At 39.7% G+C, this 25484-nt stretch overlaps 1 protein-coding gene across 7 annotated transcripts in view; it reads right to left on the bottom strand.

Annotated features, from left to right (window-relative positions):
* The window catches only part of PTPN3 (protein tyrosine phosphatase non-receptor type 3), a 268650-nt gene that overhangs the window by 48134 nt on the left and 195032 nt on the right, over nucleotides 1–25484 (bottom strand). For all 7 annotated transcript variants that reach the window (XM_048839333.2, XM_075125561.1, XM_048839334.2 and 4 more), the window contains 8 exons: nucleotides 24129–24152; nucleotides 21962–22160; nucleotides 19728–19805; nucleotides 18665–18721; nucleotides 13488–13644; nucleotides 12332–12495; nucleotides 3957–4047; nucleotides 3622–3683 (listed from right to left, as the gene is read on the bottom strand). In XM_048839333.2, coding sequence (XP_048695290.1) covers nucleotides 3622–3683; nucleotides 3957–4047; nucleotides 12332–12495; nucleotides 13488–13644; nucleotides 18665–18721; nucleotides 19728–19805; nucleotides 21962–22160; nucleotides 24129–24152 — 832 coding nt within the window. The remainder of the gene's footprint in view (nucleotides 1–3621; nucleotides 3684–3956; nucleotides 4048–12331; nucleotides 12496–13487; nucleotides 13645–18664; nucleotides 18722–19727; nucleotides 19806–21961; nucleotides 22161–24128; nucleotides 24153–25484) is intronic.

Raw genomic sequence — 25484 nt, 5'->3', positions numbered from 1 at the left:
CTCGTGGCACCCCCTGGCAGCTATACAGCGCTGTGTGGCCAAACCTCCCTCACTTCCTTCTCCACCTAGAGTGCTTGTCTGAACTCTGAAGCAGAGGGAAGGAGGGCAGGTAGCGGAGCACCCACAGGGACACACATGTCAAAGAACCTCAGTTACTGCACAAGGTGAGTAATCCTCTCTTCTTCGAGCAGTCCCTGTGGGTGCTCCACTTTAGGTGAATCCCTAGCTGGAAGAATGGGTCTTAGGAGTTTGATCTGCAAGGGATGATAAAATAGTTAGTCCTATAATAAAGGATCTGAGGTCGAGCCTTGCTCAATTGCATAGTGCTCTCTGAAGGGGTGAGCTGATGACCAGGTGGCTACTTTACAGATGTTCATGATGGACACATTGTTCAGGAAGGCTATTGAAGTGAAGACCGATCTGATGGAGTGTGTTCAAGTTCCCGGTGGGGGCTGCAGATCACGTTGGCAGTAGTAACGGTGAACGCGCCTGGAAATCCTCTGCTTAGATATGGCTGATCCTTTAGACCTTTCCGTAACAGAAAGAAATAGCTTGGGTGACTTTCTGAAGGTTTAGTCCTTTCAGGATGGAATGCTAATGCCCGTCTGACATCTAGAGTGCGGAACACTGCCTCTCGTTTGTTCTCGTGAAGTTTAGGGAAAAAAGATGGGAGGTGGATAGGTTGATTCAGGTGGAATCAGGAAGGTATTTTGGGTACAAATGTAGGGTGTGGTCTTAAAGTGACCTTGTCTTTGAAGAAAATTGTATATGGGGGGTATGCCATGACAGTCCCTAGTTCTCCTACACATTGTGCCTATGTGATGGTGACGATGAAGACCACCTTCATCGACAGGTGCATAAATGAACATGTTCCCATGGGTTCAAATGGGGGACCAATGAGACAGAGTAGTACTAGGTTAAGGTCCCAGGGTGGAGTGGGAACTTGTATTTCAGGATAAAGGTTTCAAATACCCCTAAGGAACCATTTAGTGATAAGATGGGTGAAAACTGAGAAGCCATGAACTTTGTGATGGAAAGCTGCGATGGCTGCAAGGTGTACTCTAAGTGAGCTCGATGATAGTCCTGATTTCTTTAGCTCCAGTATGTAATCTAGTACCAGTGGCAAGGGGGAGGTAATAGCTATGGCTTGCCGATTCTGGTACTGTATGTGGAATCTCTTCCATTTGTGCAGGTAAACACAATGTGTAGTCGACCTTCTGCTATTTAATAGTATGTCCCTTACACCTTCTGAATAGGTCATTTTATTGTCCTGGGACCATGGAGGAACCATACCTTCAGGTGGAGGATCTCTAGGTTCAGATGATGAACCTGGCCTGCATCCTGAGACCAGAGATATAGAAGAAGAGGAAGATTGAGTGGTGGGCATACCACCATCTGCAACAGGTAAGGGAACCAAGTTTGTCTGGGCCATGTAGGAGTTATCAAGATGACTACGGATTGTTTGGCCTTCATCTTGTGTATTACCCTGGATATCAAGGAGATAGGGGGCAAGCAGACGCACATCCCATTTGATGAGGAAAGCATCTCCTAAAGCAGTGGTTCTTAACCCGGGGTACAAGATGCCCTTTCTATGGGTGCGAGACATGCCAGATTTTTTTAGAAGGTAAATAACTGAAAACACAAATTAAGCACAGGCACGTAAGTACAACTACTTTGTTTCATCAAACCTATGTATTTATTAACATTAGACTTTAATGATTATTGTAATATACAAACAAAAATATATCTTGGTTTAAAGAACTGACCTACTTCAACGATTTTTGATAAGGGACGAGAGAACATATTTTGAGAACCAAAGGGGTGCAGGCTGCAGTAAAGGTTAAGAACCACTGTCCTAGAGATTGGGAGCCCAATCCTATTCTTGAGCAGAACTGTGGACACTTGGCATTCTGGGCTGTAGCAAAAAGGTTTATACTTGGGAAACCCCAATGTCTGAATATATTCTGTCAGACCATGGTATTTATTTCCCACTTGTGGTCCTCAGAGAATTTTCTGCTTAATGCATCTGCTGTGGTGTTTTGACATCCTGGTAGACAGGTAGCTGATATGTTGATGTTATGATGGATGCACCAGTTTCATAATCTCAGTGCTTCAGGGCAAAGAGAATGTGACCTTGCTCCTCCTTGACAATTTATATAAAACATGCAAGTGATGTTGTCTTTCAGTACCTTGAGGGTCTTGCTCCTGATCAGAGGTAAAAAATGTGAGCATGCGTTGCAGACTGCTTATAGTTCCAGTAAATTGATGTGTAATGTTGACTCCAAGAGGGACCACCTGCAACTTGTGTGGTTGTTCATGGCAGCACAGTCTTCAGCACAGGCTGTGCAAGCCTGCCTGGAAACCCTGGGCACATACTTGCATTTCTAACCGATACTGAAGCCCATGTTGTCACAGCTTCACTGCTGTTTTTATCGCTCCATTTAGATTAAATCTAGTGCAGGAGTGTTTACACAAGATGCAAATCAAATTTCTGACTGCAGTGTAGACAAACCCTAAAATAAAGGTATCATTTAGAAAATACTTAGTGTGTGTTGCATTGATGGCAAAAAAGTGAAAGTATCAATATGTAGGGCTTGTAGTGTTTGAGATAAAGTTCTAATTTATTGATGTCTTGGGAAGCTTCTGAACTACCCTTAAGTTTTTGAATACCAAAGCATACTTGGGTCAGACTGTAGCTCTTGGCCCTCACACTGAGTAACACATTAAGGGAGGCTTCTTTTTAAGGTTATAGGAAATATCCATCCCTTTAATGAGTGAGTAAATTTAATAAGGTGGGAAGGAGACATAAAGAGCCTTTCCCTCTTGAATACAAAGCAGTAAGGTATTTCTGAAATCTTATGTTTAAGAGAATGTTAGGTTTGGGGACCAGCTACTGGTCTGGCTGGCACACCATCACCCACATGTTTCTAAGTGGCAGTCAGGCCCCAAGCCCTCTTGAGAATATGCTGAAAAAATGCAGACAAGTGAGAGGAGGGAAACATTCATTCTTTTTAAAGTGAGTCTACACTTACTGAGAAACATAGGGTGCAGACACTGCACACCCAGCCAGCACAGTTATAAATAGCAGTGTAGACGGTGAGGCATCATGTAAGAGAGTAGAGTATAGTCAACTGTCCTATACACCTGAATCCCCCAGGAAATATAACCTATACTGCTCTCTACATGCCCATGCAGTGCCTCCCAGGGCTACACTGCTGTTTTTAGCAATGTAGTGTTATGTGGCCTCCCCGGAGCCTCCTCCTGCTACAGCCTTTTCCCACCACAGTGCAATGCCTCAGCAGCTGGTGCCTGTAATCCTAGATATACATTATTAGACAAATACTAATTACTAAACCCCACAAAATTACTGATCTTAAAATTTATGCAATATATATGAAACTGTCTGACCGTTTTTACTGATTAAAAATAACCCTGCACATCTGCTAATGGTTAAATATTTGCATTCCCAATGAAGCACTTTAAGCTAATTATGAGCTCCTAAAGTTAGTGAACAAAATGTTAGGCTTTTTTGAATTAAATAAATAAATGAATAAATAAATAACTTTGCTGTGATATTATTCATTTCTTTCTATAATTAATATGGATGCCTATATAACTTACATTCACATAGTTTGCATTTATGTAATCTTCGTTTCCCTGCAATATTATCCGTGTGGCGTCATCTGAAAAAAAAAAAATTAAAATATTAAAAAAAATTAACAATTGGGTGGCATGCTTTATTATCACCTCCTTTCATTCGATCAAATAACCAAGTTATCACAGGCACATGAACAAAGCATAGAAGTGTTTTAGAATGTAACATGGATGCACAATTACACAACTTTGATTATATAATAAATTCAGTAATGGCAAAATTCAATGTGGTGGTTTTATAACATGTAAAGCATTATTTAGAGGATAAAAGAAAACAGTCAAATTTTGTACTTAGTACTCACAAGGTAGAACATCTTTGTATCGATTTTTGTCCATATTTTGAGGTATTTTTGCACACGTAACAGCCAGCCCTGGCTTCTTTCTATAAAGTTGCTACAAAACAGATATGAAAGAGGTAACATTTTGAAGAATTTGCTTACGCAAAAAACACTATAGACACTAAATAGATCCACATGTAAATGCATATTCTTTTAAAAGAAACTTATGTAAAGCAACTATGCAATGGGAAAGCCATCTTTTTTTCACTGCCTACAAAATTAAAGTGAGGGTGATATTTAAATTCCAAAAACACAAGAACAAAAACCCTACTATTATTGCTAATCCATCATCTTCTGTACATGAATGTCTGAAAAAAATCAAGGAAATGTGTGAGAGTCATTGACTGTTCCCATGTCTTATGATAAATATTGCAGAATGTTGGGTTAGAAAGAGAGGAAGAAAGAAGACGGCAATAAAAAGCAGAAGAGAAGTAACTACTGAAGACTGGCACTTCCCAGAATGAATGGTAATACATATTCATGCACACGTTAACTTACTAGACTAAAACTGCTATTTTCCACAGACTTTGGGGGTGGGTGTGAACGGTGGGGGGGCAAAGTCTACTGCATTTTAGCTGTGAAATTCTGAAGTGGCTTTTAAAAAACAGCTTAATAGCAGGATATTAACAACATTCCATTCACATTAGACCTATGCAAATACCATAAAACATGCTTTTCGAATGTAACACACTTGAATATGGAATTTATTAATTAAGTTTTTGCTAAACAATAGAACAGGTGTCCAGTGTGCTGTGAAAAAGAGATGTGTAAAGAGACAAGAGGATGGTGCTGAACAACCAACATGGAAGAACAAGCAAAGTTATTTCAGGGAGACAGAATGAAAAAAATTCTGAAACGCTGGGTGCAAAAGAAAGGATGGACTTCTTTAATTGTGTCCGTGACAACAAATCAACCCTACTTCAGATCTATATTGAGGAGTATGGGGTCATAACCTCTGGTAACCATGTCTTATAGTCTTACTAATGCACACACCAGATGCCCTCAGAATCCTCAAAGCACTTTTAGAATCTCTATGTAACTTGACAATCTCTTTTTTATCTCTCTTGGGGGCATTGTACTCATGTATATCATTAACACATATGACTAGAAATACACAAGCACATTGCAACGGAAGAGCCCTCATTTAAATGCTTAAATACTTTGTTGGATAGATGCCTCAAGGAACAGTGAATTAAACGGGGTCTTGAAGATGTGTGTTATTTGGAACGGAGTCTATCTGGAATAAATATGAATTTATAATGGTGTAAATGAAAACACACTGGGCCTATATGGATGACGTGCAGACAATGAGGCAAGGGAATGAATTGACCAAGGTACAGAGTCTACTGCAGGGAAAATTTTTATGTGACTATGTAATTAAATTTTTAACTCCCCCCCACCCCCCCAAATGTTATGACTGTGATGTGACTATAGTTTTGGTATGTCTTAACATACAAGAGCTTCATTTTGCAACATATATATGTCAAGTGACTAATATAGCTAGCTAGATAGATAGATAGATAGGGGCTGTCAAGTGATTAAAAAATTAAGCACGATTAATTGCACTGTTAAACAATATAGAATATTATTTATTTAAATTGTTTGGATATTTTCTACATTTTCAAATACATTGATTTCAATTGCAACACAATACAAAGTGGACAGTGCTCACTTATTTTTTTATTACTAATATTTGCACTATAAAAAACAAAATAAACAGTATTTTTCAATTCACCTCATACAAGTACTGTAGTGCGATCTCTTTATCATAGAAGTTGAACTTACGCATGTAAAATTATGTACCAAAAAAACCTGCATTCAAAAATAAAAAAATGTAAAACTTTAGCGCTTATAAGTTCACTCAGTCCTATTTCTTGTTCAGTCAATTGATCAGACAAACAAGGTTGTTTACATTTGCAGAAGATAATGCTGCCCGCTTCTTGTTCACAGTGTCACCTAAAAGTAAGAACTGGTGTTCTCATGGCACTGTTGTAGCCAGCATCGCACAATATTTACATTCCAGACACGTTAAAGATTCATATGTCCATTTATGCTTCAACCACATTCCAGAGGGCATGCGTCCATGCTGATTATGGGTTCTGCTCGATAACAATCCAAAGCACTGCGGACCAATGCATGTTCATTTTCATTATCCGAGTCAAATGCCACCAGCAAAAGGTTGATTTTCTTTTTTGTTGTTTCGGGTTCTGTAGTTTCCACATCGGAGTGTTGCTTTTTAAGACTTCTGAAAGCTTCCTCCACACCTCATCCCTCTCATATTTTGGAAGGCACTTCAGATTCTTAAACCTTGGGTCAAGTGCTGCAGCTATCTTTAGAAATCTCACTTTGGTACCTTCTTTGCGTTTTGTCAAATCTGCAGTGAAAGTGTTCTTAAAATGAACAATGTGCTGAGTCATCATCCGCATTGCAGAATGCGGGTAAAATAGAGCCGGAAACATACAATTCTCACCCAAGGACTTCAGTCACAAATTTAATTAACACATTTTTTTTAATGAGCGTCATCAGCATGGAAGCATGTCCTCTGGAATGGTGGCTGAAGCATGAAGGGACATACGAATGTTTAGCATATCTGGCATGTAAAGACCTTGCAATGCTGGCTACAGAAGTCCCATGCAAATGGCCGTTCTCACTTTTAGGTGACATTGTAAATAAGAAAAGGAGTACTTGTGGCACCTTAGAGACTAACCAATTTATTTGAGCATGAGCTTTCGTGAGCTACAGCTCATTTCATCGGATGCATCCGATGAAGTGAGCTGTAGCTCACGAAAGCTCATGCTCAAATAAATTGGTTAGTCTCTAAGGTGCCACAAGTACTCCTTTTCTTTTTGCAAAGACAGACTAACACGGCTGTTACTCTGAAATTGTAAATAAGAAGCTGCAGCATTATCTCCCGTAAATGTAAACAAACGTGGTTGTCTTAGTGATTGGCTGAACAAGAAGTAGGACTAAGTGGATTTTAGGCTCTAAAGTTTACATTGTTTTGTTTTTGAGTGCAGTTATGTAATAAAAAAATTCTACATTTGTAAGTTGCACTTTCACGATAAAGATATTGCACTACAGCACTTGTATGAGGTGAACTGAAAAATACTGTTTCTTTTGTTTATCATTTTTACAGTGCAAATATTTGTAATAAAAATAACATAGTGTGAGCAATGTACGCTTTATATTCTGTGGTTATAATTTAAATATATTTGAAAATGTAGAAAAAATCCAAAAATAGTTAATACATTTCAATTGGTATTCTATTATTTAACAGTGCGATTAAAACTGTGATTAATCGTGATTAATTTTTTTGAGTTAATCGCAGTTAACTCATGCAATTAATTGACAGCCCTAATATAATATGAGAGAAACAATTTTTCAAGATCCTAAGAAATGTATAACTTAATTAGCTTATACCTTTTATGATTATCAATTTATCTTCCTTCGCAGTTCTATTAAGTATTGTTACAGTATTATTAAGGCCAAGCCCACTTACTATCTTTTACTGTGATCTTAAAAAAACCCGCTTCCTGTAAAGGATATTGAAATATTCTGTTTTACAGGGGCCATAGTCTTATTTCATCTTTATGTTCTCTTCAATGTTGTAGAGATACTGAGAATTATTTATAAAGAAAACAGATCACAAACTTTCAGGCCTGAAGGTCTTAAAATTTTCACCCTGTCATTACTTGGCAGAACAAGTGAACAGCTCAAGCGTAAGTCTTTATTTCCTTCAAATCAACAGAATTAACTTATCTTAAAATGAAGATCTGTTTACAAAGCACGATGTATATATACACACAATACATATTTAAATTATTATGTTTATATATTTCCATCCCCCACCCCCAACTCTACTTTTACCTTTTTGAAGTAAAAGAAGGTTTAAGAATCTAATCCCTAATAAATCTTGAAGAATTTTGGGGAATTTTAATTCTTCCAAAGAGCTTAATGTATCTTGCCATTTTAAAATAATATAGGCTTTAGTATAAGATTCCATACACAAATAGAGTAAAAGCAACAGGATGCTGACAGAATATCTTTTTACATAAAAATCTGTGGTTACCAAGAGAACGTGTTGAAAATTAGTTCCTCTATAAGGTTAACTGAATCCTGATACTCAGTATCATAGTTTGCTACACATTTTCAGTTTGAACAGCATAAGCAGGAGAAAAACTCACATGGGAAGAGACCTAGTTAGTACATTTTTTAAATACTTGCATCAATTAAAATTTAGATTCAGTTTTTGGTTTGATTAGCGATTTGTGCTTTTAGTGGAAGACAAAGATATTATTAATGTCAAGATCTCAGCTCAGAGTTTTCAGAGTCCTTCCCGGCTTAAAATGTATTATGTTAAAGTCCACTCACCAGAGAGAATTTCTAAGCACAGCAGGTAAATGAATGGCTTTCTGTTTTATCACATCGTATTTGAAGATCTGCTTAGCTATTATAAGAAACCAAAGCCTATTAGCAATGGTTGCCACTGCAAACTCCACATTCCCCTTGTTCCACCACATACTGAACATATCAAAGGACAGTTTTACAAATTTTTTCTTCTCCATCTCCCCTCCCCACAACTCTGGAGAAACATATAGAGCTTCTCATAAGAAATTTTATATTTTAAAGGTGTTTTATGAGCCCATAATTCAAAAACACTTTTAAAACTGAATTTTAATAGGTTATTAAGTCTATGATATAAACTAATTACTTTGCATCCTAGAATTAAGGAACTGGCTAAGGAACCACTGACTATTTCCAAAAAATTCCTGGAGAACTAGGGAACTACCAGAAGTCTGAAGTAAACATATGTGGGATTGTTTTTCAAAAATGGAAAACTGACTCTGGCAATTACTGTTTTCTTGGAATAATGCAATGCTCTCTCTCTATCTCTAGAGATAATAAAATTCAGCTAGTGCAAATGAGGTAGTCCATTTACTAGGGCTATGTCTCCACTACACACCATTTTTCAGTGGAGTGTAAGATATGTGTAGAGCCCTGTGCGGATACAACATTTATATCTGCCGATGTGGATATCTGCGGAACTGCAGGGCTCTACCAGAAACCGCAGTGACAAAAGCAGCAGCATGTCAGGCCGCCGCTCACAGGAGCCAGCACCCAGCCCGGGGAGCTCCTTTGGTGTGGCTGTACTGCCCCCAGCCCTGCCCACTGGGTGGGCACCAGGATCACTGGCAGCTCTCCCTGGTCACAGTAGCATGTGAAAGTGGCTCACAAGCTCCCAGACAGGAGACACATGCTGCTGCGCAGAAGGGATTCCTGTGTGCAAGCTTGTGAGCCACTTGCACACACTAGTGTGACCAGGGACAGCTGCTGGTGAGCCTGGTGTCTGTTTTATATCTGTGGAAATAAATGTTGTATCCACGCAGGACACGCCAAACAAAAAGCAAGCTGCAGCCACACTGTAGCTACACATGTTAGTGAAAGGCTCTGACAGGAGGGAGGCAGCAGAAGAAAAATCTGGCAGTGGGGAGCTGGCGGAGACTTTCCCCACTGCTGGAGTCCTTCCTTACCTGCAGTGGGGAAAGGCTCTAGACGTGGAGAGCTGACAGAGTCTTTCCCCGTGGTGGGGAATGGCTCCAGCAGCTGAGAGGCAGTGGGACACTACAAAGTAAAAATAGCAGTGGAGTTGGGATGGCACAGCTTGGGTGAGAGTAGAGAGCCATACAGGGTACATACTTGGGTACACATTCACACCTTTTAGGCGTGTCTGTACCCAGGTAAGCTGTGCCTCATTGTCTACACTGCTCCTTACACCCATGCTAATGGGGCTACCCTGAGTATATACTCTACACACTGCTGAAAGAAGAGTGCAGTGTTAACATAGCCTTAGAGATAGTGTGCTCACCTCTGTCTTATTAGCTTGGATGTATGAATGGACGCATAGACTGAAAAATGTCAAAAACTGGAAAAGGGGTAAAGATGAACAATGTTGACTGAGTTGGGCAAGTACCTACTGGGATAAGAGAAGGAAAAAGTCCTTTTTATTGTTTTATTTAACATGATCATCAGTGATCTCAAAAAAGGGGATAAACTTATTAATGAAATTTACAGAGGCTGCTACATTGAGTGCAGTTGGAAACTCCAAAAGGGATAGAGAAATACTACGAAGGGATCTAAAAAGATGAAGGGATGGTAAGAAACTTGAAATCTTTTGGGACAACTGCAAACATTATATACAAAATCCCTTGAATGGCAAGGTAATTTGCCCTTAAATTTTGTGGCAAGGTCTCCAGGTTTCTTCATCACTTTGGTGCAGCTGATTGAGAGTTTAGGAAGAGTTCAATTCATTTTTAAAAATAGAGGTGTTGATTGATTTCAGTAAGAAAATGAACAATACAATCAGCACTGTAGCCCCTATTTTATTCATTTTTATATTAAATTGATCTTATTTTATGCTGTCCCCACAGTTTAAGTTCTCACTGTGCTGCATATTTTTTGTATCAGCAAATGAACATAAAAGTTGTCAGGTGATAAGCTTGAGGTTTTGGCACCTGGGTAGGGGCTGGAAAGCAATTTGAGTCTGTGAGATAAACTCACCAGCAGGTTAATTCTGTTAATGATCAACAGCAAACTAGTTAAATTTGATATTTAAACTTGCACCTTTCGGGCTTGTCTACATTACCCACTGGATTGACGGGTAGTGATCCAGCAGGAGGGGGTGTCAATTTATTGCGTCTAATCTAGACGTAATAAATCGACTGCCGAGCGCTCTCCTGTCAACTCCGGTACTCCACAGGAGCGAGAAGTGGAAGCAGAGTCGACAGGGGAGCGTCAGCCATCGACTTACCACAGCGAAGACAGCGCGGTACGTTGATCTAAGTACGTCAACTTCAGCTTCGTTATTCACATAGCTGAAGTTGTGTAACTTAGATTGACACTTCCCCCCCCCCCCCCCCCCAGTGTAGACCAGGACTCAGATTTCACAATTAACAACATATTCAGATGCATGGGGCAGTTCACATTTCTTGGAGTTACTGTTTAAGACAGTGAGCAGACTCAGAAAATCATTGCAATATTTACAATCTGTTCATGTTTGTAAAGTTAATTTCATAACCAGAAGGGATAGAAAAATAGCTTTTAAAAATGAAATCTTAGATCCCAGAGCATAATTCAGGAATAGGGACCTAAATCATGAAGTGTTTTATGCAACAGGTCAGAACCCACACCTCAGCAGGAATGCGTTGCCATAAAATCTTTTGCTATGCATGGGGACAAGGGAGGGAAGAAACAAAATTTGAGCAGTTAGAGGGGAAAAAAAAGATCCCTTTGCTCGTCAAGCTTTGGGCTGCAGAGTGGGCTACTCTGTATCTGGGGAATTTGACATTAATGGCCCACACGTATTGGGGGGAAAAGAGGACATCATAAATCACTATAAATGAGAGTTTGAGGCCCTGAGAGCAAGAGGGACATACAGACCCAGGTTTGGTTCACTGAATTACCTTGCCACAAGAAAAGCATTGAAGAACAACTGAAGAACAGAGAAAGGCAACAAAAATGATGAGGGGTATGGAACAGTTCCCATAGGAGGAGAGATTAAAAAGATTGGAAGTGGGCAGTTTAGAAAAGAGAAGACTAAGAGGGGCTATGGATAGAGGTCTGAAAAATCATGAAGGGTGTGGAGAAAGTGAATAAGGAAGTGTTATTTACCCCTTCACATAAACACAAGAACCAGGGATCACCAAATGAAATTAATAGACAGCAGATTTAAAACAAACACAAGAAAGTACTTCTTCCCACAGTCCATCTGTGGAACTCATTGCCAGGGGATGTTGTGAGGGCCAAAAGTATAACTGGGTTAAAAAAATAATTAGATAAGTTTATGGAGGATAGGTCCATTAATGGCTACTGGCCAAGATGCAGCCCCATGCTTTGGGTGTTCCCAAGCCTCAGACTGCCAGATGCTGGGACTGGACAGTGATAAACTGTTACGTGCTTTCATAAAGGATAATCCTGCATTTTCATTGTGTGACACAGAAAACTATCAAGTGCAGACTGGTATGACTTCTGTCAGAAAACTTTGCTTTTGGCATGAAGAGAATTCATAAAATTAAGATGAAGGGAGGGGGTGGGAGGCGCCTCTGGTGGTTGAACTAAAAACCTTAAACACCGATTTTTTTTTTTTTAAACACATAGTGTTTCATGCAAGACCAATAACTCACGGTTCCCCAACATGGTTGAGAGTGTAAGAGTGAGCATGAGAGAGAGGGGGATGTATTAAACCTGCTGAGATGGGGTTGAATGGGAGCGATAAATGTCCAAATGCCTTAAAATCACTCCTCAGTCAGAACCACCAGGTAACTGAATTTAATGTTACCTACCTCAAATTGAATGAGTACTGTCCCACTTTCCAGACCTTTCTTCAGTTGTTCCATAGACTCCTCTAGTGTGTCACCGTACTCTGAATACGTGCGAATAATGGATTCTAGAAAATTCTGGGAATCTGCTTCATCTTCTGACTTGGTCTCAACCAAGGGTTTAGCAACTGAAAGACAGATAGGCAAATATAGACTTTTTACATGCATCCAGTAGCAATCTTTACTTATGTTAAAACTTACTTGAGTATAATGGACATTTTCAATCCTCCTTGATGCTGCAAGTTAGGCTACTAACCCCAAACTGAGGCATCTAAATAAATTTGGCCATAGTTTTACACATGCTGACCAACCCCAGTTCTGCACAAATCCGTAAGAGTGGCAGGTGTTCAACTCCTTTGAAAAACGAGACCAATGATTTAGGTGCCTAAATATGGGTAAGATACTAGGCATCCAGATTTCAAAAGCTTAATCTAATGGTACACCAGCAACCCTATCGCATCAATTTTTGAGGAGGCAAACAGGTCACCACCACCACCACAGGAAGAAACCCATGAATTTCACCTATTGAAATTTAGAACAAAACTTATAAATATGCCCATTTCAAGAATGACAAAATGAGCTTTCTGGATTTGTTGTAAATTACATTTTTCACTGTATGCTTGTGGTGGGGAGAATTTAGTGTTATTTCCACATCTGGAATAGAAGTTTTAGAAAATGGCACTCTATTTTAAAATGTTTATCAAAATGTTTTTGTGCAAGAAACTATTTATTTGTACCACTGAAAAAATTAAAATTAAGCAGAAACTTGCTGCCATATTTTCTATTTAAAATTAGTATTGTTTAGTTTTCTCAGAATATTCACCCACTTGGGTCAATACTCTTCACTTTGACTAAAACCTCACAAAACTGCAGTTGTATGATGCAAAAAAAAGTATTCTGAGTTGAAGTGCTCCTCACTTGAATGTATAAGACTATTGGCTCAAACATTTGTGTTAGTAATCAAGAAGAGAGACGATCTCAAATGCTACCACTCTATTTCAGTACAGACCCATTCACAGAATAACTCTTGATTATTAATATATTAAATTGCAAGGGGGAAAAAGCCACAATTTAAAGGCATGACAGTCTCAATTACATTTAAAATCCTTAGTGCAGTTACCTTTCCGCCTGACCAGAAGTGCAAGCTCTCTTGTGTGCAGTTCTCTGCTGGCTTTTATAAACATTACCACTTGGTCATGAGTATGCTCTGAGATGTCTCGACCATTGATTAACACTATCTGATCACCTTCATTCAGTTTTGGAATACATGTATCAGCCTGTTTCACAACCAAAGAAAAAAATGTCAGTTTATCCAACACCTTCAGTAGAACATTTCTAATCTCAGGGAGACTGAATTCATCGTGCAGCAAAGACAAAGTTATTCTCCTGACAAAGTCTTGCCCTTGGTATCAGAAGCTATGTCAGAGGATTCAGATCTAAAATTGTTCTAGTGGCTTCAGAATGAAGATGAGAGTAACAGTTCACACAGCCCATTAACAGCTATGCAAAAGTTTCTAATACTTTGGCATCTATATTTACCAAGCAGCCATAACTTGATATGTTTGATGCATCCGAGCTTTACAATCGGACTTTTAGCAAGATTTTGAAAATATTTAGAAATATGGACTTTTAGAAAGATGTTGAAAAATGTCACACACATAAAAGAAAGCAGAATGATTAAAATAGCAAAAAGTAGGAGTAAGTTTCAATTTGTATTGAGTAAAAATGCTTCATAACGTTAGTTTTGCTCCATCATCATACATGGAAACTGAAGATTAATATTAAATACCATATATGAGGGCTGTTCCTGTATTACACATCATTGGTTTTACTGAACTATAAACACAACTGATGAGTTATGCATTTTTTGTTAGATTCATACAAGCTTCTTCTTGTTCCACAGGGGAGAAGTGATCAGATTCTACCAGGGAGTTAGCAACTTTATTCCTGCCTCCCCATCAGCAATTTTCAAAGTAAGATGGTGTGGACAGGTCCTTTGATCTCCAACACCCACAGGCGCCACACGTAGGGGCAAATCCTATTCCTGCCCCTGCAGCCACAGAAAGTGGCATGATTTAGGTGTGCCATGCATGCTGTGAACACTCCCTGATTGTGTGAAGATCTGCTAGAATCCTCCCTATACTGGACTCGGCATTGGGCTTTCGAATTTCTCCTCTGTTCTTCACCAGTGCTCTTTAGGACTCGGCAGATCTAAGGCCAAAGCAAGGCTGTCTGAGCAAGGATCCTGTGGAGCCAAAATCTCTCTGGGAGAGGCCTGCTAGAAGCAGAACAAAATCACTCATGTTTGCTTGTTGCTAGCAAAAACAGATATTCTGTTCTGGAGGCACCCAGCAGCATCAGAATGAAGTCTAGATGCTAGAAATCCTTTCAACCTAATCTTAATTGTTCCCCCACCTATATCTGTTGGTGTTGCAGAGCTTCGCTAATCAATGTCTGTTCACCCAATGTTGTGGGTCAAAAAACAGGACTGGGAACAAGTCGTCCGGATTAGCACTTTCCTCCCTGCCTTGGTTTACATGTTTCAGGCTGAATGGGGAACAGCTGACAGACTGAGGAAGAGAAATGGGCTAATGGCATATCGCATTTGCAGGCAGAAATAATAGATGATGAAAAGAAACGGTGAGACTGGCAAAACCAAGAGGGAGAGAAAGACAAAAAGGGGAAATCTGCAGGAAGAAAAGGGTGATCTGAGTAGGTGGGGAGAGAAACAAGAGAACAACCAGCGGACCAAATTTGGTGATGCATCATGGTCACGTACCACCTGAGGCATGTTGCACATATGTTAAGAAGACTGAAACTAAGAAGTGGGAGTGTGAAAGACACAATCAGATAAGGGGGAAAGAAAATAGCGAAATGGAAGACAGAACATAAGCAAAATGGAAAAGCTGCAGTTCCAGCATGGAAAAAGGGAAGAGGCAGTGTGCTGAGGTGTGTGGGTGTTTTAAGAAAGACAAAAAAAAGAGGGAAAGAAAGAAGGGAAAATAGTTGTAATGGAGAGAACTGAAAATGATGAACAAAGAACAAAGAAGGGAAAAAATGCAAAAAGGCAAAGAAAAAATCTTAAAGGACAGCCACAACAGGATCGGGGTTTCTGACCCTTGGGGCACCAGGGCTCTGGCCTTCTGTCCCATGGGAGCACCGGGACTAAGGGCTTTAGACCTGGGGGGAGAGCTGGGGCTTGGGGATTCAGCTCCATGGCTCCATTCCTGGCTTCAGCCCGCCGGGGGAGGGGGGGGGAGAGGGACGGGGGGGGGGGGAAACGGGACGCTGGGGCTCCCCACTGCTCTGCTCTCAGCTTCAGTTAGGGCTTGGGGCATCAGCTACGGGGAGGAGTGCTGGGACTGAAACTGGTGCTCTCCTCGTAGTGAAAGCTCTGAGTCCAGTGCCCCAGAGGGGCTGAAGCCGGGACCGGAGCTGTGGGGCTAAAGCTCCAAGCCCCAGCGCTCTCCCCAGTCTAAAGCCCTGAGTCCCGAGCTCCCCACCTGCACCTGGAGGCCTGACCCTCAATCCTTGCGACTATAGCCCCAACCCCTTGTGGCTGAAGCCCTGAGACTTTATGCCCCCTGCGGGGCTTAAGACCCGAGCTCCTGGGCCCCAGGGCTCCAAAGGGTCAGAAGCCCTGAACTCCCCCCCCAAACATGCAGCTGCAAGCCCAATCTCACCGTGGTGGAAGCCTTGAGCCCCAGGGCTAAAGCCCCAAGGCAGTACAGTATTTGCTTTTTTTTTGGTCTGCGCTGCTGCTTGATTGATGATGTCTGGTTCCACAGGGTGTCTGGTTGACCAGTAAGTCCGTAACTCTGGTGTTAGTATCTTTGAGATTCTATTCTACAGCAAGGCTACATCTTCACTAGAAACTGTGCAGTGGCACGTCTGCCGTGCTGTAGCTGCGCTACTGTAGTGCTTCAGGGTAGATACTCTCTACAACGATTCGAGGGGTTCTCCCATCACTGAAGTTAATCCACATCCCTGAGAAGTGGTAGCCATGTAGACAGAAGAATTCTTCCATCAACCTAGCACGGTCTACCCTGGAGGTTAGGTTGGCTTAATGATGTTGCTCAGGGGGTTAGATTTTTCCATACCCCTGAGTGATGTAGCTGGGTTGACCTAACTTTTTAGTGTAGGCCCAGATTTAATCAAGTGAGTCAAATAAGAAAGCAGAGAGTGGATTGTGAGGCATAAACATTTTACAGTGATTAACAGTTTGCCTGGAAGTTGACATTCTTCTCTGCCAGTAACCAAGAATGCTTGCTGTTAGTCAGCCACTTACCAAGGAATCCACAATGCAGACAGAGAAAAAGGGATCGAGGAGAGGAATCAATCCTTTCAATGCAGGTACAATATAATTTTTTTTCAGAGATCAAACTTTTCAAGACAATGGTGCTAATGGCTTTTCATCCAGTTTACGAATGCCAAAGTTTGATATAATATGAAGTACTTCTTTCTTGGTCCTAAAAATTCCCCATACTGTTTTCAATCTGAGGTTGAATCAATTATAATTGTAATGGCTTCCTCATTATCCTGTTAGGACATTAAACTATTGACTTTTTAACATGAAGTACTTTTAAATGTCATCCACATTTAACTATAGTTCCATTTCTTCATTCTTGCATTGTCTTCCACCCAAAGTAGCTAGATGGATCTCCCTTCACTACAGCCACAAAAGTTAATTTACCCACAGGTATTCCCAGATGAGTATTGTTCCTTAACTAGAGGTAGATTGCTTTAAATTATATTTTCAATTACTTTCGGATTTAGAAGGGAAAACACCTGATTTATTCGGTTGCATACGTTTGTTCAAATAATTCCAGAACTCTTTTGGGAAGAGAAAAAAAGTGACCTTCACAATCTGGAAAGATAATGTGGGAATATACCATGTAGTTCCCTGGATGGGAAATGTCCCAATAATGAGTCATTCCAGAGCAAATTAATGAAGTAGCAAAAAGGATGAAAAGATTATAACATTAAGAATTTCTAGTTTTGTAGTCAGAATAGCCTTCAAATGCTCTGCACACCACATTAAAAGTGAACATTTGCCTGTCAGCTACATCATCTTATTAAGCAATCAGGAACTGATACACTTTACTGATACTACTGAAAATGGTAAGATCAACATTAATCTTGAAGTACAGTAGAACCTCGAGTTACAAACACCAGAGTTATAAACTGACCGGTCAACCACACCCCTCATTTGGAACTGGAAATATGCAATCAAACGGCAGCAGAGACCAAAAAAAAAAAAAAAGGCAAATACAGTACAGTAGTGTGTTAAATGTAAATAACTAAATAAATAAAGGTAAAGTTTAAAAAAGATTTGATAAGATAAGGAAACTGTTCTAGTGCTTTTTTCATTTAAATTAAGATGATTAAAAGCAGGTTTTTTCTTCTGCATAGTAAAGTTTCAAAGCTGTATTAAGTCAAAAGTTGTAAACTTTTGAAAGAACCACCATAATGTTTTGTTCAGAGTAATGAATATTTCAGAGTTATGAACAACCTACATTACCAAGGTGTTCATAACTCTGAGGTTCTATTGTACCTTCAGAAAATGTAACTTGTTGCCTTTAGTTGCCATGTAAAGTTACCTCTTTCCCATAAAACAAATCTAATGGATTGGATAAAAGGTTCCCAAACGTTGCTGCCCCTTGTTCACTTGCTTGGTGGTCTGCCAGGAGAGCACTAACTGGTCATGTGGGGCTGGCTCCTCTGTTTTCAGTTCATACATTTCTTTGAGAACTACAAATTCATTAATTTGCGTAATTCTATTTGTTCAAGAAAGCTGAAAAAAAGCAAGCTGTAGCTGCCACACGGATGTTACATGATGACAAAGATAGGTAATGTGGGCCACACATTCATGATTGGGGCAGGATGTGGGACACAAGTCAATTTCTCTATTGTGATGTTGTCTGTGCTACAAAAAAGTTAGAGAATTCTTGTATTATACTGTGGTCTAATTACAATGAAACCTTTCTTTCTGAAACATCTGCAGTATGCAGACTGCAGCAGAAACCACACAGAATTCATATCAAATTATAATTGGTCTTATCTCAATTGTTATAGAAGTTTGGAAAATATACTTTGAAGTATGTGCCCAAAATAAAAATTTAAAATAAAATGACATTTGTCCTCCCAAATTTGATTTAGATGATGTATCTATTGTACGAGTCATAAAAAAGACATTTCAGCTATGTGTTACAATATACTTCATGTGTACAGACACTGGAAAAAAATTAGCTTTGCTACAAAGTCATACACTGAAAAACTACATGAGGATTTACTTACAGATGATCCTGGAGTTATTCTTGACACCACCAGAGGCATTTTTTGATCAACACCACCCTAAAAGATGTTAAGTAAACAGTGACTATAAAGATACCATTAGGATGTAAGCAGTACATTATACAACAAATAGTCTATTTTTTGTTCCTATGTGAATCTAAAATTTATGCTTTGTACTTCACTGTCATGGGCTTGACCTCGCAAGGTGCTCAGTACTCATGCTTAAGTGCTGTGCTGAACTGGGACCAGAAAACTCAGCATCTTGCAGGATCAAACTATGAATCTCCAAGTGTTGTTGGTTTTTTATCCCTTTTTTATTTTATATGACACCAAAGTCTTATGGACATAAAATACATCTTCCCCAGGACTCGTGAGTGAAACAGGTGACCTAACAATGCCCACAAATAAGTGACAGGGATCAGATGCTAGAACTGGAGCCTGGTTCTCATTTTCACTATAGCCACTTTATATATATATTTATATATTCAGGCAGTGTAACAGGGCCTTAAAAAGGACATTAATCAGAAATTACGGAAGCTGCCGCTGCACCTCCTTCTCCAATTCCTTCATTTACTAGTTGTCACCTTTGCAATAACTGGTTCACCACTGGGTGCACACACACCATTAACATGTTCTGTTGATTGTAAAACATGAAGGGCCTAGTTCTCCAAAAATGAGCGCCTGAAGTTAGGCTCCATAGTCCACTGGTAGGCACCTGAATAAATGATCTGCTTTTCAGATGTGTTGGACATACAGCAACTTCTACTAAAGACAACAGAAGCAGTTGGATACTTACTTTAGCCAATTAGGCCATTATTTGGGTGCCTATATAAGCAATTTAGGAACTTAATCTTAAACACCTATTTCTGAAAAATCTTGGCTAGAGTTTTTAACTCTTCAAAAAAAAATCCTTTTGGGACAGCAAAGGCTCATCATATCCCTTAATCTCTTACCTCTGATGTAAACATGGATATAAAAAATGGAAAACAATATTGATTTGTTCAGTTAAGACACTAGTTACTTAACTATATTGCATGTTCATGAGATTTTAAGGCTCCCTTTTTACCTTCAGATTAAATCCAAATTTCCCATCTTCATCTGGAGTGATTCGCACCAAAAGCAAATCTCCATCAATTACTTCATTCTGCAACACATTGAAAAAAAAAATCTTCTAACATTTTCTATTTCTTTACACAAAATAATGGCAAAAAGAACACTATTTCCTATTAATTCATATTAGAAAAAGTAAACATGGTAAAAATAACGAGGAGCTAGGATTGTACAGTACACAAAAACTGTTTGTATTTTGCTGTTTATTATACTGGAAGTGGCAGAGACTACCACAATTAATGATGCATAATGGTTTTGATCACAAGCCTGTTGCCCACAATTTTTAGAAATGATCACCTCCTCAATGCCTGATCCCTTGCCAAAGAGGACTTTTTGTTAAGTTTCAGACAAAAGTAGGCTAGACATTATTGATTTCAAGAACTATAAAAAATAAATGTTTCCATAAAAAAGTATATTTGGAATCTTTTTGAAGAGTTCCACAAGCCAGAGTGTCTGAAGTTTGAGGTGTAAAAATTGGCATTGACATAATCTTAATTGAGGGGTAGTTTACTTTATGGATCCACAGCAGAATTAACTGCGATTAGACTGAGTTACTGGCGTTGGAAAATTGCATGCTGAGCATACTTAGATTTTTCGAAACTATAATCTAAAGTGCAAAACTTAGAAAGTAATGGCTGCACATAGAGCAGGTTGAAAAATCTTACTGAACAATTTTCCATAAGAAAATTAAGTGTCATTGAAATGTTTTGCTAAAAGCAAAACTTTTTGCAGAGACATGCTGATGACAAACTTTTTGATGGGAAAAATCTAAATGATTAATTTCAACTTTGTCTCATTTAATTTGCGTTTGACTTTCATATTATATTATATATTATGTGTTATAATACAATGTTTTAACATCATCAAAATGAAACATTTTTATGTATCTGAATTTCACAAGAAATTACATCTTTTTGTTTCAATTCAAAATGTCGATATTACCAGCAGGACGGAGTCCATTTTTTGACCAGCTCTACACGCACACATCAATCCAACTGATTCAGCTACGGATTTAAACCCTTAAGGACAGCAAGCACCGGGTGCTAGTTTTAGAAACTGTTAAAATATATTAAGTGAACTGCCAATATCCTCACAGCAAAAAGCACAGGCCATGCAAATTTGTCTGAGTAACTTGCATAAATTTCAGTATATTTACATAAAACTGTTTAGAACTAGGGAAAGGCAAAAAAAAAAAGGGGAGAGGGGGGAGAAGAGGGAATAGGAAATCCCAGCATTTGATTGTTTTCCTCTTCCTCGCTTGTCCACATCAACATTTCAGTCCTTCACCCCAAGGAATGTCATTTTATCCACAATCCACATTTCATTGCTATTATCCCCCTCTCTGTCCTGAAGCATTTGAATTTAATCTTCCCCCAATAGCATTTCACACTCCCCATCAAGAGGCTCAATTTTAGCTATTCCACCCTCCACCCTTGCATTCCCTGCCACACCCTAGGCATTTTTACTCTACCATACACCTCTCCCCTACCCCACTTCCCACACGTGGTTTAGTTCGGCAGTATGGAGGGGGAGAAGGGTGAGGGTAGCAGTCAAGAAAACAGGAGGGGAGTAGAAGGTGGTTAGACCCCTGGAAGACTTGTGAGGCTGGGGAGAGAAGCAATAAGGGGGCTTCAGGGCTAGGTATGGTGCTTGGGAATAGTCAGCATAGCACTGGAGTTGGTAGTAGTGAGGGAGATGGGGGGCCCTGCGCAGCAGCTCTCTCTGGAGGGGATGGGGAAAAGGGGTTAGAGAGATTGAGGGGCAAGGGGAGCCAGAGAGTGGTGGGCAGCTGTTGCCTGCTGTATATGCTGAGGGGCACTGCTGTCTACTGGCATGTATAACAGCTCTGACTGACTTTTCTTCCTCCAGAGACGGGGAACTAGGGTGAAGGGCAGACAACTATATGGGGCTTTCCCCTTAAATTAGGGGGTTTTTTCTGCAGATGGGTCTGAAAATTTGGAGCCTATGGAAAAGCCACAGAGCTGGCAGACTTGCCTGCCACATTGCATAGTGTTTTCCTCTTTGGTAAATGTAAATCTTAATAAACCAGACTTACTCTTATTAGTGCATGCCATTAAACATGTAAATTATGCAACAGTCAAGTTAACACTGCTGGAATAACCCTATGAATGCTTTATCTCACAGACTGGATGCACATTTATACTAGGCCTTCTCCGTTAAACAACTTACCTTATCACAGTAGTACTGACTGGAATCTTCTGTTAAGCTCCCTTTGGTGACATTGTCATATGTTTCTAAAAACTGTTTGTCCACCCCATCCAATGGATAAGAGCCTGAAAAGTTACCAACTCCATTGGGAGACTGGGACAAGGCAACAGGTGAGGTATGAGTCAGACAGTTCTGTGTTGGACTATTTTCCAATACATTCCTTCATTAAAAGAAAAAGAAGGTACATTAAAAAGGTACTGATATTCATGGGTCTAAACTCAACATACAGTAGTAATTACAAACATGTAATGTCAACTTCTTATAGCAGAGTGCCAGTTAAAGTTGAGCGTCACTTTCTATTTAACAGCAGACTATTCTAAATGCTCTAAAATCCATTACTTGGATTATCTTCAAATTTACCATGCCTCATGGGGGTGGGGAATAAGGTGATTTGGTCAAAATTTGGGGTCATTTGAACAAGGCATTCATGAGATATGCGCTACCCCTCAAAAAAACCCAACATCTGTTGATAAAATCATCTGGTTTTTTAAAACTTTTTTGCGTACATCTGGGGCTCAAACTATGCCTCTAATCCTCTTGAAACTGATCTCAGCCACTTGGCATTTATCCAGCTGTTGGGGAAGCAATATTGAAAATACTGAAAAAGTTATTAAGGGTAAAGTTTATAGAAGTTTCATCTCTGCCTCCCCAAGCCTTCCCACATCTATAGCTCCTTTTTCTGTTTCCCCTTTAAAACTGAGGAAGGGTGGGGAGCTGGGTATGAGCATGTTCAGTAAAATGGCACAGTACACAGCACTGAGATAGTAGGGGGACATTTAGCACAGAACACCTCACTGATATTAATGAACCACTTCACACCTCTCTGAGCTTCCTATGCTACAGATGGATGTGTAGAGCTCCTTCCCCATACACTAGGCCCAGGTCTGGGGTAGTGGACTTGGCAAGGATGAGGAAGGAACAGTGCTCAGAGTAGTGGGGGTTTGCGGGGGTGGGAAGTGAGAGCAGTGGGCATGAGGAGGTGACCATTGGAGGTCATGGAGCAGTGTCGGACCAGTGGTGGGGAATTCTGAGCAGTGGGGAAGAATTTAGGAGCAATTAAAGGGTTGTTGGAGCAGTGCAGGAAAGAGTGGGATGCAAAGGAAAGCTGTGCAGTAGGAAACGTTGGGGGCTTTGAATTCTGTCCCCCAAAACCCTCTCTCTTCAAAAAACGTTCCCCACTGACTCCAGGCTAGTCCTTGCATAGTTCCTGCCTTCTCTCTCCAGCTCCATAGCCTGTGGGTCCCATTCCAATGCCCACCCTTCCCTCTGGAGGAGAATCAGGCTGTGATACAGGCAGAGAGAAAGAAGTCACAAAGATGATGCAGAGGCAGTGAAGTGACTAACATCTAGCCAGTGCATCCTGTGGCCAAGGCAATCATTAACAAGGAGCCAGAGGAAGTAAAAAAAGAGCTGGGCTGTGGAACATGGGGATACTGAGAAACTATTCTTAAAAATGACAAGGAAATGAACTTCACCAAAACGTCGTTAATGCAGATCTTCTTGTCAGCAGTCTAATGACATACAAAACAGTAGTCTCTCGGGCTTAGTGGGGTAAGATTTTGGTTTCTCTAGTAATTATTGTTATGAATATTGTATACCTCAAGATATTTATGATTCAAATATAAATCAGTATTATAAAGATACCAAAGTTAGATGTGTAAGTGGATCACACAAACATAATCTTTGAGGAATATAGCAAATGTTCACATTTCTCTTGTAACATCAGATTACAGTCCATAATGATTCCCCAGTGCAGGAAAAGTTAACAGCACTAGGGATGGATGTGACTTCCAAAACTGCTTAATTTAATGTTTTTGGTACTATATAAAGAATTACCAGATAAATCACCAACAGATTTTAGCATAATTAAACTTTTACTATATATTCTACAGAGCAATTTAAAGAAGTGACACTTTGCAAATTACGATGTTTGGATGCTTACTGGCATGTTAGAATTCAACATGTTTCTAAAGCTTAGTTTTGAGATTTTTTTAAAGATTATTTTAAGACATTTTCTAACTATTTAAATAGAAAGGCTTCAAAGATTTCATTCATTCATAATTTTACTTCATATCTGAAATCCCCATTTTCAACAGTAGAATGTCTGTATGCTTATAAGAAAACTCACTTTGGTGATTCTTGTTCAGATGACCTGTTAAAAACAATAAGCGAACATAGGATAAATATCTTCAGGAGAATTGGAACAAAGTATACCACAATTCTAATCTAAAAAAACAATTTCAAGACCTGAGGGCTGTATTCATAGCAATTTAAGGACTTAATTCTATACAGGAAGTAGAACCTGAACCCGGGAAAATAATTAAAGATTTTGTGGATCACTGAAGAAATATTAAACTAACCCCAGCATTTCATTTCTACCACAAAGCCAGCTAACAAAAAAGTTTATCTGCAATCATAAATTATACTAGTGCACAGCAGTGTCAGGATTCAGATTGTTTAATAAAATACTCCTTATCACTCAAGATGGAGCTCTTTGTCATGGCCCACAAAGACTACAGAAGGCACTGCTGATGCTCTGCAAAAACCACATGCTGAAGACACAAATGAAAGTGGCACAGCCCTTGCAGTTAGCAGAGTTGCAGTATACTTGTCCCCAAAATGCAGGGCAGAATGGCTGCTTACACAGAAAGCCTGCAGACAAAAGCATAACTGCATGCACATGTGTACGATACAGTACAGGAAGCAAAGGCAAGTTAATTGATGTTCATTACAGAGCAGCTTGACTAGGAAGAGCAGGGATTTTTCCAAATGTGATCCACATCTCAATAGAGATATTGACTTGTGGACAGCTCCTCGCACATTCATGATTGCATAAATCACTCCGCTCCTCTCTGCAATCATAAAATCCCTGTGTCAACTACAGCAATTGCTTAAATGGAAAAGACTAGGAGAGTATTTAATATATGTTTAGCTTTTCTCAATATGATGGAGAAACTGAAAGCAAGAAGAAGAGCCAGCACCATGTCACCAATTAGCACTCTGTGGACCATCAACTGCTCCACAGATCACTGGTGGTCCCTGGGAACCAACAGGGTTGTATAGAGCAAGACCAACAGCTCCATCCAACTATAAAGAGGCATCAACCTTGATGGTTCCGGTTCCCAACCCCAACACAGCAGCTTGGAAGAGGATTTGGAATACAGATCTAGAAGAAACACCCTAGAAGGAACTGCCTACTTCGGAAAGTCAGGAAAAAGTTTTCTTACTGAAAGTTTTCCACCACATTTTGTTCTATCAAGGTGGTTTTTACTTAAGAGGGCCAGATCATTAAATCTAGGTCCAGAGATGAAAAAATTGGTGGCTTTGTCATTTTCTGCAAGAGGAGATGTGCTTTGTGATTTTGCTGCCATGGAATTTGCTGATAAATTGTGCTCCAAAATATAAGCCTTCTTTTAAAATATTTTAACAAATATTTACATTTCTAATTCTTCTGTAACATGAACCAAGCATACAAACAAATTGG

Source organism: Caretta caretta, chromosome 2 (genome assembly GCF_965140235.1).
Source record: "Caretta caretta isolate rCarCar2 chromosome 2, rCarCar1.hap1, whole genome shotgun sequence".
NCBI lineage: Eukaryota > Metazoa > Chordata > Testudines > Cheloniidae > Caretta > Caretta caretta.
Note: the sequence above shows the minus strand (reverse complement) of the source record. Positions and strands in the feature narration are given on the sequence as shown.